Consider the following 13,649-nt stretch of genomic DNA (forward strand, 5'->3'; position numbering starts at 1 on the left):
TAGTCACCTCAATATTAGTTGTGTGTCCTTAATTAATACTAATTGACTTTTGTTTTTTTATAATTATGTCCTGTATTTTTCACTTGAAATTAACATGATTACATCATCAATAATAATAAAATAAATATTAATTTATGTTTATAGATTCAACTTTTATGTTGTTGTAGGGTTTAATTTCTTATTTTCTTCATTCTTAAAAAAAAAAAAATTTAAACTAAACATTTTTAATTTTTTTTTTTGTAAAATCTCATTTCTTTATTTATTAATTATATTTCTAACTATTTTAAACATTAAAAATACTTATTTTTTAATGCATTCCAAATTAAAATTATCAAAAAAAATATAATTTATTATTTATTTATTTATTTTTGAAATGGGGCTAGATAGAGAAATAAAAAATAAAAGGGTGCTAGATAGGGAAATAAAAAAAAATGTGCTAGATAGAGAAATAAAAGCAAAAAGATGTTATTTAGGGAAATAAAAATGTAAATGGTGCTAGATAGGGAATTTATCCCATGTTCGAACGTAATACCTATTATTTCTCCGACTAAAATTGGAAATCTAAAGAAAATTAAACCTTTGAAATGGTTTGTGTTTAGAGAGTTTGGGATCGCCATGTTATCCTTATTTACATAAAAGTTAGAAGTGAACAGAAACAAAATAGTAGTAGATCAACATAAATCATGTAAAAATCACTATATTCAACTTAATTATAATTTAATTAAGTATAAAGAACTTAAAATTACTTAAAATTATTCAAAAGAAGAATCAACTAGGACTCTGCAGACAGTATTTACAATCTGTCATGACAATGAGTGAATCAGATATCAAAACAAATATATAGATTCCAGTTATTGGTAATAAAGCATACCCATACCTCATCCATATGTTGAACTAACTCTAAAAAAATGCTGCACAACATAATTATTAGACTATTATGTACAACTTTCCCAGTAAATTATTTTCACGATCCAACTAATCCCTTTTTGCGAGCATAGGCTGTTATCATGACAAACATCAAAGCAGAAAGTGCTCCTGAGATAATAACTACCTGCAACAAGGCATAATCGTATATTGACAAACTCCATACAAGTATTTATTAACATATAAGTCCTTGTTTTTTAAGAAGGAATCTATTAACAAGTTACATCTTTGATGTATTTTAAGATAATCTTGATTACAGCTTGTTATAATATATTCTTTCTAAGAAAACAAATTGTTGCAAGTTAGCAAATCCTATATATATATATATGCACATGCGTAAACAGTAATCATTTGCATACCCATTTGAACAAGTAATCATGGTCGTCGTTCCAAGTATATGGGATATTCATGCCAAATATAGCGGTAACCAAAGAGTAGAAAGCTAGACAAAATGTTCCAGAGCTAAGAAAGAGCTCTAACTGCATGAGAGTTGAAGACCATTTAGCAATTTTATTAAAAAAAACATAACAAAATACTGGTAGATATTTCATGCAAGTGCAGAAATACAAAAAGCACCTGAATCAGCTGATTACGGTGGCTGTCAAGCTGCAAAATGGAAAAATATCACTTGATTTTGGTGTCATTCAACATATACTGATAGATATTTTCAGAAAATTGCTTGCCACTTACCTGAATATTAATATAATCTTCAGTATCATCAATATACTCTCGCAGCTTTAAATGAAAAGAAAAAAAAAGAGAAATAGTTAGGTAAAAATAAAGCTACCCTAAACAGAAGATTCAGAGTAAGTAAACTTTTTCAAGTAAATAACACAGACTTTTAAAGAGACCAAACAAATATGAAAACAGTACACTAGAGTTTGGTCTAATTGGCCTAGAGTCTCTTAACACATCCCACCACAAAATTCAGGGATCTTGACAACGTGAATTAGACATTGAATCACAATTATCATAACATTTAATTTCAAAGACAAAAGTGGTACAGCAAAGATGGTCTACTTGATCCAAAAGGAAAAATAGCACAAATCACTCAATCAAGGAATCCAACAAAGAGTATATCATCTCACAAGTTCTTAAAACTAATGTGGTGAATTTTAAAAGGTTGCACAAAATACTTCCAAATCAAGATTTTGAATATAAACCACAAAGTTCAACTTAAAACAGCAGTAGATGGAAGAAGGAAGAGAGCAAAATGAAAATCTGCTTTATTAATAAAAAAAATTCCAAAGTGTAGTATTAACGTTTCCAAACATTAACAAACTTACTAGTTTGAAACTAAAAGTCTTGAGTTAACTGTCTAATAATTAGAATACTTAACAAATCATGGCTTCTAAATTAATAAGAAACCATTTTTTCCCATATTTACAAAGAAACAATCTTCCCAAATAGTTAATTCAACATTTACGGCTCCCTATTGCACAAGTTTACACATACATGATACTTACTGTGGTTAATTTGTTCAACGTATGATCAATTTCACTAAAATAAGCCTGCAAAATGTATAAAGACCATTAATAGCAAGTTTTCCTCATTAAAACAATGGAAGATATTTTCCTACTATTTTCTAAAGCAAGTTTATAACCTCAAGTAACATTTCAAGCTCTTCCACATCATTTTCATCTAAACGAACTGTTGCTAGACTTGCCCTACTTGCCCTAGATGTCCTTGATCCTAAGGTGGGGGAGGCAGCAAACCAATTTGCAGCACCTGTTCCACTGGCTGGTGACGAGGAACCTGCTTTTCTTGACAGGTATAGGTCAGCCATATCATCATCATCATCCAGCAATTGTTCAAGCTCATCTCTGACCTGTTCCAGATAAGAAGAATTGGTGATGGGAGAGGAAAAAGGGATACATGTTTTCTACTTAAAACTGATCAAGGCCGTTTACAGTGGTCACATTAAATCAATTCTATTTACATAAAGAAAATAGGCTTTTTCCAGGTGAAAATTTTTCACAGGCTTGACAGGAAAACTTGACAAACCTTTTGTACTCTAGCTGTCAGTCTTGTCATTGCACTCTTCAGTTTACGAACTCTGTCCAAATTACGACTACTAATCTGCAGATTACATTAAACTAAAGTACATGACAGAACCGAAAAGGTCAAGAAATAAAAGGAAGAAAGGGGAGCAGAGCATCCACATTTAAACCAGACAACAACAAAAAAAATCATTAAGAAGCAGGCATAACTAGAATGAACACCTCAGGCGATGATGAGTTATAACAAATGAAAAGGATAGTAACTGAGATGGAGGAAATAAATTTTCCTTCAGCCACTTTCAAGCAGCTTCATAATTTGTTAGCCTGTGTTATACGGTACGGGCCAGGGGATCCCAGATTAAAAAGTAGACATGAAGAGAAAGAATTAAATAATATATGTACCTTGGAGGTAAGTTCATCTAATGCAGGATAAGCAGCCATCTCCAATTCTGTTGTACGCGCAGCAAGAAAACTGCAAATGGCTTCTAAAGCAACTTCCAGGGCCCGAAATTCAAAGGGTGACTCTACATTGCATAATTTAGACCACTCAGATAACAAGGGCAATAGATAATGCAAAATAAAAAGAAATATTTATAAGAATAAATGCAATCATTGAGTTTATTCATTACTTATGGTTCGTCATCATTATAACATACCATCCTCTTCAGCTGCTTCAGCATCATGTTGGCCACCAAGATACTCTTTACCATCTCCTTGATGTTGAAAACTGGAAATTAATTGAGGCAACCGCCTTTGCAGTTCCTCGACAACAGGAATCACATTTTCATCTGTTGGATCTCTCAACAATACCTATACCATAATTTAGATACAATCAGGAATTCAGGATGTGGAAGCAATGGCATCTCAATTTCTAGATACAATTATGCATTCTACAAGGGACCACAGGTTTGATATAGGAATTCACAAATATAAAAACCAGGTCAGAGAGATAGCCAATGAACCATTTGAGGCTGCCTCTGCAATATTCTAATTATATGAAAAAAATGTCCTTTGCTGAGAGATATTCTTGTGCAAGTCATGTAAGGTATATTCTTGCACAAGAGCCACTATGTTAAGCAAGGCAAAAGAAGTCAACATGTAGTTTACTGTCTTCCTACCCATTTTATTCAATGAACTTGACAACGAAAACAAAACTTCAATCAATCCTCTGATTAGCCAAGACATTAAATACAAGAGTAGGATAAACTGCTCAGAGAACAACACCCCATCCACCATCCCTCCTATTCTCTTATCTCAATCAGTCAAATGTCAGATTGTCAATTATGGCTAGCCTAAAACAAAAAGAGTTAAATCTTGTCTCCCAAACTAATTTCATAATGTTCTTGTTCATGTTCTCTAATCCCGCCCCTTGAGAAATAAAAATATTGAAGGATAAAAACTTGACTAACCTCTTCAGCGGTGATAATTGCCTTGATATGCTGAAACACAGAATCAGAACAAACAAAGAACAAAATGAAAAAAAAAAAAAAAATTGTAACAAAAAATTAAAGAAACAAAACTAAATATATGGTTGACCTCCAAGTTAAGAACAATGGCCTTCTCACGACCGAGAATGGTGGAGGGGTAAGAGAGCAAAGGATCAATGATTCTGAGATCACGCGCATTAATCTGAACCCGATGCATGATTGCATATTTGTCCACGTCGAGCAATGAACCCCGCCCTGTTGCATCGAACAGAATCCAACTTCTCGAAGACTGTGGCTTCTTCTTCACAACCGCCATTGCCTGCGGATCCGCAGGGACGACGATCCCATCCCGCGCCATCCCTTACCCGTTCTCACTCCCACTCCAATCACATGTCCCGATACCAACCTCAATTCAAAATTCAATTCAACTTCAAACTTGATTCAATTCAACTTCAAACTTGATTCAATTCAACAAAAACCACCCACCACACCACGATCGAATTTCCTCACACCCCTTTTGCACATTTCATCAACACCACAATTGGTATCCTAGTCCTGCCTCAATATTTTTCCAACACCAGTATGAGGAATCAGATTACAGACGAAACAAACATAACATACCATAAAAAAGGAACTTTTCTTTCCCCCTTTATCGGAAGAGATAATAAAATATACAAAACTATCTTTGTTTGTTAATTTGTTTCTCTTTAGTTTTTGTTTGTTAATTTGTGTCTCTCTGTTGTGTGGTTTGCATGGGGGAAGCGTGAATAGGCATGAAATGCAGGGTGTAGAAATAACAGAAAAAAGAGAATTGAAACACAAACAGCTGGGTTTATATAGAATGTGGTGAGGGCCCACTGATGAGGTAAAGTCACTGAAATAATGAGGGCTAATGTGGGAAATTAGCCCTGTACCCACTGGCACGGGTATTTTATAAAAACAAATGACAATAATTCTGGTAAGTAAAATAATTTAGGAAATATTATTTTATTACAATATTTATTTTATTTGAGATTATTATTTAAGCAGAAAATAAAATAATTTAGTATTTTTATTTATTTAGAATTTTGGAAACTTAGATATTTATTAATTTTAGATTTTTATCTGAAAATCACATTAAATAATTTAGGATATGAATTTATTTAGAAATTTTGATTAATTTAGAAATTTTATTGATTTTTGATGTTTATAAAGTTTTGGATTTTTATTTATTTAAAATTTTGAAAAACATAGAAATTTTATTTATTTTATATTTTTATTTAAGTAGGAAATAAAATAATTTTTGATTTTGTATTTATTTAGGATTTTTAAAAACTTTTGAAATTGTATGTATGTATCACATTGTTTATTTAGTATTTTGGATATTTTAGAAATTTTATTTTATTTTAAATTTTTCTTTTAAACAGGGAATTAAATAATTTAGAATTATTATTTATTAATATTTTGAATAATTTAAGAATTTTATTTATTTCAGATATTTTATTTAAGTAAGACATTAAATAATTTAGGATTTTTATTTATTTAAAATTTCAAATAATTTAGGAAAAATACAAAGACAAATATTATAATATAAGAAATAAACATAATTTTAAAAAAAGTAATCCTCTTTAAATATTTTTAAAAATCAATCCTCCTACTTTAACTAAAATTAATTTTAAAATGATTTCATTTATATTTAATGTTATAATTAAAAATATAAATATATAATTTATTTTATTTTTGCATAAAATATTTTAAAATTGTTTCAATATATTAATTTACATTCATGCTGGAATTATATTTTTTTTTCATTTTAAGCTTTAAATATCTTTTTGTTGCGCACATTTACTTTTTCATTTTATCTTTATATCAATATTTTATTTTATTATTTTAAAAATATATAATAATAATTTTTATTTTATTTTATTATTATCTTGGACATTTTTGTCATTTTTTTATATTCACTCTATTTTTTTAATTTTATAATCTGCAAACCAAACAAACGTAACTTTCTTAACCATTTCCCACATCCTTATCTGATCCTGTTCTAATTGTTACATTTTCTTTACATGTATTTGCATTGCGTTTTTATATATAGGATTTTGTATTGCTTTACCATGTTGTTGTCATCAAACGCGTTAAGTTTGGTTCCTTGGTTGAATTAAGACGAGTGACTCTAAAGTTTGATCCTTTAGTTAAATTCAGACTAGTGACTCTTCGTCCAATGTGTTTTCTTCTTCACTTCCCCTCATTCACTTCGTTTACTCTCCTCTCAAATGAGTAAGTTTCTCAATTTTTTTTTTCTAAGACACTATAACGGTAAACCTAACTACGTTTTTTTTTTTTTTTTTGTGTCCTCACTGACGTTTGTTGCTTATTTTTTTTCACTATTTTTCCCTAATTTTTTTTTTCTTTTTATTAAAGACTCTTTTTATTGAAGACTCAAATGATTTTTTTTTTCTTATCCAAAATACTAAAATGATTGTTTTATAAACATTAACCATTCACTAATTCTTTTATGTCTTCAAAGATAAATTTTTTAAGCTTTTTGAGATAAATATTTTATTAAGTTTATTTTTATTTTTTTTTATAAAAAACTTTCATGTTAAGCATCACTATGCTACTTGACATCTCAACTAGTTTTTATTAAGTTTATTTACATGCTTCTGTTTTGTTCTCAGACTTCTTAGATAAGAAGGTGTAAAAGTACAAAGATGAACATGAAACATGAGTGCTTATTTATTTATTTATTTATTTTTATTGACTTTTTTATGTAAAGGAAAAAAATTACTGAAATATGATTACTAAAGTTATTAAAATATTTTTATTTTTTCTCATTTGTATATTTAATTGATAGATTTAGTTTCAATAAATTTTATTAAATATATAATAAATATATATAACCTCTTTTATTCAATTTTTAATACTAAATATAATTATATATAAATAATAAAATAAAAGATACGGATACAGCAGCATAACACCTGCGTTTCCGCTACTATACACAAATTAGGAAAATTATGTAGTTCTTATGTTACAATATCAAGAATTTTTTTTATTTTACAATTTGTTCTAGTAAAAAAAATATAATAACATAACGGAAAGACACCACGACAGAAACTAATATTTTTTCAAAAGCTTGATGATGAGGAAAAGACAACACGACAGTAGATAACTCACTCAAGAATAATTTTGCGAAAAGTGAGTATGAAGACGATATTCATCTGAAGCCCATGGTTGACAAAGCGGATTCAGTGTTGGCTGATTCTCCCTGCAGCATATCAATTCAGACCTGCAGTCAACATACTGACTGAAATGTTTGTTTTTTTTCTTAATGAATTAAAATTTTTGTTTTTTTAAATATTTATATCTATAAGATAAATCACAAAGTTTCGGATATATAAATTCAGAACTAATATGTTACTTATGGGTTTTAGCATCCGAAAATTTACCTAGACAACATAAATGAGTTCCGGATCTCAATCCTTAGCACCATTTATAGCACATCATTTTGAATATGAAAATCTAGAACTCATAACTCACTTTCGGATATGATTATCTAGAAGTTTAAATGAAATACAAAAATAACCTTTTAGATTTCAAAATCTGAAATGTATAAAAATCACTTTTAAATTTGTGCATCCATAGGCAAAAATGAAATCAAGACAATGTTAAGTTATAAATTTAATGTTAAGTTATAAATTTTGCGTTGAGTGTATGTCATAAATTATATGTGTAGGAAGAAATTGCCTTCAGGGTGATGGATTGTGTAAAAATTCTTGGCAAGAATCTTGGGTTTTACGTAATGAAGAAATGTTAACCTTAACCACCACTATTTCAATTTTACACATTATTATTCCAGCTCATTCATGTGAAATGCTACTTGCCCCAGGAAAGAAAAAACATGATTCAAATTAGTGACAGTTATAGAAACGTTAAAGTTGCCGAACAATAAATCGACAACTATCAAGAAATGACCTTTTGACCTATATATGAGTGTACAGTTACAATCTGAATCACTTAACAGGAAGTGCCATAGAATTAAATAAATGGATATTCATGCAATTAACAAAAGAATAGATACTAGTGATCTGAACATTTTTCTCTGATTCTGACATTTAAACTTTATAATTAATTACAACTATAGCGTTATACAGAGGAAAAAATTGAGCATTTATGAGACAAGAAAGTATAAGTCTACAGTTACTGCTTGAAGAACGACATCGTCCACCCGACAGTAGTGTTGACAGAAGTGATGATCTCCAAACTACATCTATGGCACTAGTATAGTAATTTAATTTTGTCTTCTGGTGTTACAATATCTGTTCAGGGAGTGAGAAAAGAGTAATGAAAGGTGAAAGAATATTGTATTTAATTTGTTGATTACAATATACATCTATAGTCAAAACCTGACAGTATATAATCCTACAATTAAAACTCGGTATCACGACACTACAACAAATAAGGTAACAATCAATGCTGATAACCATTGATTGATAATTACAATAATTACAAGGATTAACACAATCAAAGGTAATCATTGGAATCCACATATTAAGAGATCTTGTCTTTAATTTCCCCTTTCAAATTGATGGGTGAGGGAGTCACCCCAAGTTTGTCTCTGAGTTGGCTGAATCGTGTATGAGTTAATGCTTTAGTGAGACAGTCAGCTATTTGATCAACTGATGGAACATAGGCTACAACAATCTCATTTTGCAGTACTTGGTCTCTGATGTAGTGCACATCAATTTCAATGTGTTTGGATCGAGTATGCATAACTGGATTTGAAGCTAGTGCCTTAGCACTCTCAAGTTATCACACCACAATGTTGGTTTTCTTGGCAGGGAGAGTTTCAATTCAGCAAGAAGTGAACGAGTCCATGTTATTTCAGTAGCTAAGTCAGCCAATGCTCTATATTCTGACTCTGTACTGGATCTTGAGACTACCTTTTGCTTCCTCGAAGACCAAGAAACAAGTGTTTCACCAAGGAAGACACATTGACCAGCCATAGATTTTCTATCATCCACACTTGTTGCCCAGTCTGCATCTGAGAATCCTACCAAGTCCAAGTCAGTTGATGGTTTGATGTGTAGGCAATGTTGAATGGTACCTTGAAGATATCTCAATATTCTTTTTATGCCTCGCCAGTGATCTATAGTGGGAGAGCTCATGAATTGGTTGAGCTTGTTAACTGAGAATGCTATATCGAGTCTTGTGTTTATTAAGTATTGCAAAGCTCCTATAGCTTGTCTGAATATGGTTGGGTCTTGTAATTTCTCCCCTTCAGTTGTAAACTGCTTGCTGGTTATCATAGGTGTTGGACAAGATGAAGTATTTTCCATTTTGAATTTTCTCATAATGTCTCCTATGTATTTTGATTGCTTCAAGTACATGCCAGATGCATCTCTTTGAACTTCTATGCCTAAGAAGTAGTGTAGTGGACCAAGATCTTTAAGTGAAAACACATCATTGAGTTGTTTGATGAAGGATTCCAAGAACTTGGTGTTGTTCCCTGTGATAATTATATCATTCACTTATATAAGTAGGAAGTTAATGTAATTTGTACCTCTTGAAGTGAATAGTGAGGAATCACTTTATGTGTTCTTGAAACCCCAGCTGACTAAGGCATTTTTTAGGCTATCAAACCAGACTCTTGGAGCCTATTTCAATCCATAAATTGCCCTGGATAACTTGCAAACATGTTCAGATTTAGTTGAGTCTACAAATCCTTCTGGTTGATGCATAAACACAGTTTCTTTGAGATAGCCATTAAGAAATGCATTGTTTATGTCTAGCTATTTGACCTCCTAATTGAGGTGTACTGCAATTGAGAGTATGATCCGAACTGTACTGGCCTTGACAACTGGACTGAAGGTCTCTTCATAGTCCAATCCAGTTGCTTGTTGAAATCCTTTTGCTACTAATCTTACATTTCTCCTTTCAATTGTTCTATCTGCTTTGTACTTGGTCTTGAAGACCCATTTAGAACCAATGATGTTCCTGAGTGAGGTCGGGCTGTCAGGCTAATACCCGCTGACTTGGAAGTTGCTTTTGCTGGTCTTCCCGATGGCTGGCCAAAATCAGAAGAGTTTTTGGCCTTGATATGGTACCAAGAGCCAAGTTTGATTTGACATGAGTGCCTGATACTCTTTTTTCCATAACTTCTTTTCACTGTGGTCTTGAGTGCTTCTGTGACATTTTCTGGTTCCTTCTCATCTGTGGTAGTTTCAACAAACCCGACACATGGCTTCTTTGCCTTATGCATTTCAGCTTTGCTCCTGGTCCAATGAGTGTTGATGTTTGGTTCAACAAAATCTTGGTGATCTCCAGCAACTGTTTCTGTGAGATCAGGAATTTGAATGTTGTTTGGTGAATTATTTTCAAAAATTGGACTGCTCCTTGTTGAATTATTTGCAGCCTAATCTCTGCTAAAATTAACTGCACTCTCAGTTGGATTGGTTGTTCTTGTTCATCACCAAGATTGTTATCATCTGGAAGTGTGGCTGCTCCAATATGTGGGTTACCTGTAGTATGCAAAGAAAAAGGGGGAGATGAACTCTCAGTTAGTGTTTTCAAGGGACTTCTTGTATTAAGAAACCCATCATGGAATGGAAAATGTTCTTCATTGAAAACAACATGTCTTGAAGTGAAGATTCTTCCATGAGAATTTATGCATTTGTATCCTTTGTGAGAGTTACTATACCCCAAGAACACACATCTGGTTGTGTGGAATTGTAGTTTGTGCTAATTATAGGGTTTAAGACAGGGATAGCAAGCACACCCAAAGGGTTTTAAGGAATTGTAGTTAGGTTCCTTTTGAAAAAGCAATGAGTAAGGGCTTTCATTTTGAGTGACTAGAGAGAGCAATCTGTTTATGAGATAAATTGTTGTGGAGAAAGCTTCCCACAAAAAATGTAAGGGCATTTTGGCTTGTGCTAGCAATGTCAAGCCAAATTCAGCAATGTGTCTGTGTTTTCTCTCAGCTTTACCATTTTATTGTGATGTGTAAGGGCATGACATTCTGAATTGCATACTTCTATTGCACGATTTTGCACAGCTTTGTATTCACTACCACCATCACATTGGATTGTCTTAATTCTCTTGTTAAAAAAACTTTCTACCATGTTCTAAAATTGAATAAAGGTTTGTACAGTATCCGATATCTGTTTCAGAGGATAAATCCAAGTAAATCTACTAAAATCATCAATGAAGTGAACATAATATTTGAAACCAGAAGAAGATATTATTGGTGCAGGATCCCAGACAACAGTATGAACTAATTCAAGGATTTCCTTGGCATGAGAGGAATGTTTTGAAGGGTAAAAAATGCATTTTGCCATATTGACAAGCCTCACAAAAGTTAAAATGATCTCTAAGTGATAATTTCACATTACAACTTTTCAAGAATCTATCTAGGACTGTATTATTTGGATGACCAAGCCTTCTATGTCAACTCTCCTTGACAGATACATAAGCACACGAGTCCCTTTCAGTCCTTGAGAGTTGATACAAGCCATCTTTAAGTGTCCCTTTTAAAATTGCCTTCCGAGTTAACTTGTCCTTCACAAAGCAACAATTTGCATCAAACTCAACAAGAATGTTATTGTCAACAGTTAATTTTGACACACTTAATAGATTTTTTGTAATGTTGGGCACATATAAGACATCATGTAAGTTGAGTGAGTTTAGTTTTGAGGAACTTGTGGCAACAATCTACAATTTCTCACCACTTCCAACTATTAACGAGTTCTTACCACAATGATCTGCTAGATCCTCAAATTTTTCAGTTTGGTGTGTCACATGATTGCTTGCACCACTGTGAAAGTACCAATCATAATCTTGAGCAGCGCTTTGTGAGGCTAGAAAGGCATTGTGTGCTCCTTGTTTGTCACTGTCTGCTGAATAATTTGAGTTTGAATAAGACTTATCAAACATGTACCAACAGTTTACAGTTGTGTGCCTAACCTTATTGCAAACTTGGCATGTTGGTTTAGACATTCTTCCTCTTCCTTTGCCTCCTCTCCAACTTCTGAAGTTAGAGCATCTCTCGTTGTTGTTTGTGTTGAATTTGTTATCTTTGTAATCAATTTTATTAGCAACATTTTTTATGCATCAAGAGAGAGTTTGGTAAGACCATTCAGTTGATCAAGTCTACTCTCAAAGGTTAGTAATTGGGCCTGCAGATCAACCCAAGTGACTAGTTTGATCAGATAGTTTGACCACCACATGGTTGTATTCAGAATCCAAACCATTTAGGGTTTGAATGATTAGATCTGAGTTGGAAATGGGACTCCCTGCAAGTTTAAGTCTGTCATCGAGATTCTTCATCTTGACCAAATATTCCTCCATCTTCATTTCTCATTTCCAGATGCTGTGAAACTCAGATTTAAGGTAGGTGATTTGAGATCTTGTGTGTGCACCGGCTAGGCTTTGGGTTTCATCCCAAAGTTGTTTTGAGGTTTCACAGTGCAACAATTGTGTTGCTATTTCAATAGTCGTTGAATTCATCAACCATCCAAGGAGTTGTGAATCATGAGCCTGCCAATCTCCAAATGCGAGTTTTGGTTTCTTGCTTGAATCTGCAAAAACTATGAATTCTTCAAGACACTCCTTTGTCCCTAGTGACGGAAGAGGCCCAAGCACAAGCCACATGCAAGCCCACCAAAGGGTAGATTTGGGCCAACCACTAGAGTTAAAGCCAAGAGGATCCAAGAAGACTGGGATATGGCTATTGACAACAAAGAAACTTCCCAATACATGATCAAAGAGGCCAAAACTCTAGTGTAGAGTAGACTTTAATTTCTTGTCAAAATTAGATTAAGAATTTTATTTGTAATTTTTCCTTAGATGAAATTTGGCACCTAAAAACCAACCTTGGTTAAATTAGGATTTCTAAAACACCTAATTTTAACCAAGGCCGGTTATGATTAACCAAGACACATTTTCCACATGTTCCATATTTAACATGTGCTAAACGTTTTCCATCACATGTTAAATATGCTTCATGTGCTCCATGTGCTAAGTGGAAATTAGGCGCCGATTTCAAATTCTTTTTCATTTGAATTTCCCTCCAATTCTCTTGTTCAAATCCAGCCCTCACTTGCTATATAATGAGGTGCTTGGGTCATGTAAATTCAAGATTAATATAATTAGTGAATTGCTGCCCAAAATATGAGCCAATTTCACTTCTTGTCCAAAAGCTCTTAGGTTAGGCTATTGATCTTCAATTCTCACCTTGCCAAACCACTCTTCTTCCCTACCTAACATGCACCTTCAAGGCCACCACACCTCTTAGGAGGGCCTTGCACGTCAACCTCCA

At 32.6% G+C, this 13,649-nt stretch overlaps 1 protein-coding gene and 1 pseudogene across 3 annotated transcripts; both read right to left on the reverse strand.

The window, feature by feature from the left end:
* Window positions 1–682: 682 nt before the first annotated feature.
* On the reverse strand, window positions 683–5,038 carry LOC137828814 (magnesium transporter MRS2-I). 2 transcript variants are annotated; one of them, XM_068635529.1, is made up of 11 exons: window positions 4,461–5,038; window positions 4,334–4,363; window positions 3,581–3,734; window positions 3,327–3,448; window positions 2,929–3,003; window positions 2,528–2,752; window positions 2,391–2,435; window positions 1,615–1,659; window positions 1,501–1,530; window positions 1,284–1,403; window positions 683–1,051 (listed from the first exon to the last, which is right to left on the reverse strand). In XM_068635529.1, the coding sequence occupies exons 1-11, from the start codon at window positions 4,707–4,709 to the stop codon at window positions 965–967; spliced, it is 1,182 nt and encodes a 393-aa protein (XP_068491630.1). In that variant the 5' UTR covers window positions 4,710–5,038; the 3' UTR covers window positions 683–964. The 2 variants fall into 2 exon arrangements, with proteins under 2 accessions (XP_068491630.1, XP_090161440.1); XM_090305314.1 differs by lacking the exon at window positions 4,461–5,038 and having other exon boundaries at window positions 871–1,051; window positions 3,327–3,446; window positions 4,334–4,365.
* A 6,668-nt stretch (window positions 5,039–11,706) lies between these two features.
* Window positions 11,707–13,108, reverse strand: LOC150025762 (uncharacterized; annotated as a pseudogene). The gene is made up of 2 exons (XR_016523477.1): window positions 12,085–13,108; window positions 11,707–11,890 (listed from the first exon to the last, which is right to left on the reverse strand). The product of XR_016523477.1 is annotated as an uncharacterized LOC150025762 (transcript).
* Between the last annotated feature and the right edge of the window lie 541 nt (window positions 13,109–13,649).

Source organism: Phaseolus vulgaris, chromosome 7 (genome assembly GCF_051622355.1).
Source record: "Phaseolus vulgaris cultivar YP4 chromosome 7, ASM5162235v1, whole genome shotgun sequence".
Classification (NCBI taxonomy): domain Eukaryota; kingdom Viridiplantae; phylum Streptophyta; class Magnoliopsida; order Fabales; family Fabaceae; genus Phaseolus; species Phaseolus vulgaris.

Excerpts from the sequence above, each read along its gene's own strand:
- LOC137828814 (XM_068635529.1), bottom strand. The coding sequence starts at position 4,709 with ATGGCGCGGGATGGGATCGTCGTCCCTGCGGATCCGCAGGCAATGGCG. Across the intron at positions 3,449-3,580 it reads TGAAGCAGCTGAAGAGGATG|AGTCACCCTTTGAATTTCGG; the intron begins GTATGTTATAAT and ends TATGCAATGTAG. Across the intron at positions 1,531-1,614 it reads AAGATTATATTAATATTCAG|CTTGACAGCCACCGTAATCA; the intron begins GTAAGTGGCAAG and ends TCCATTTTGCAG.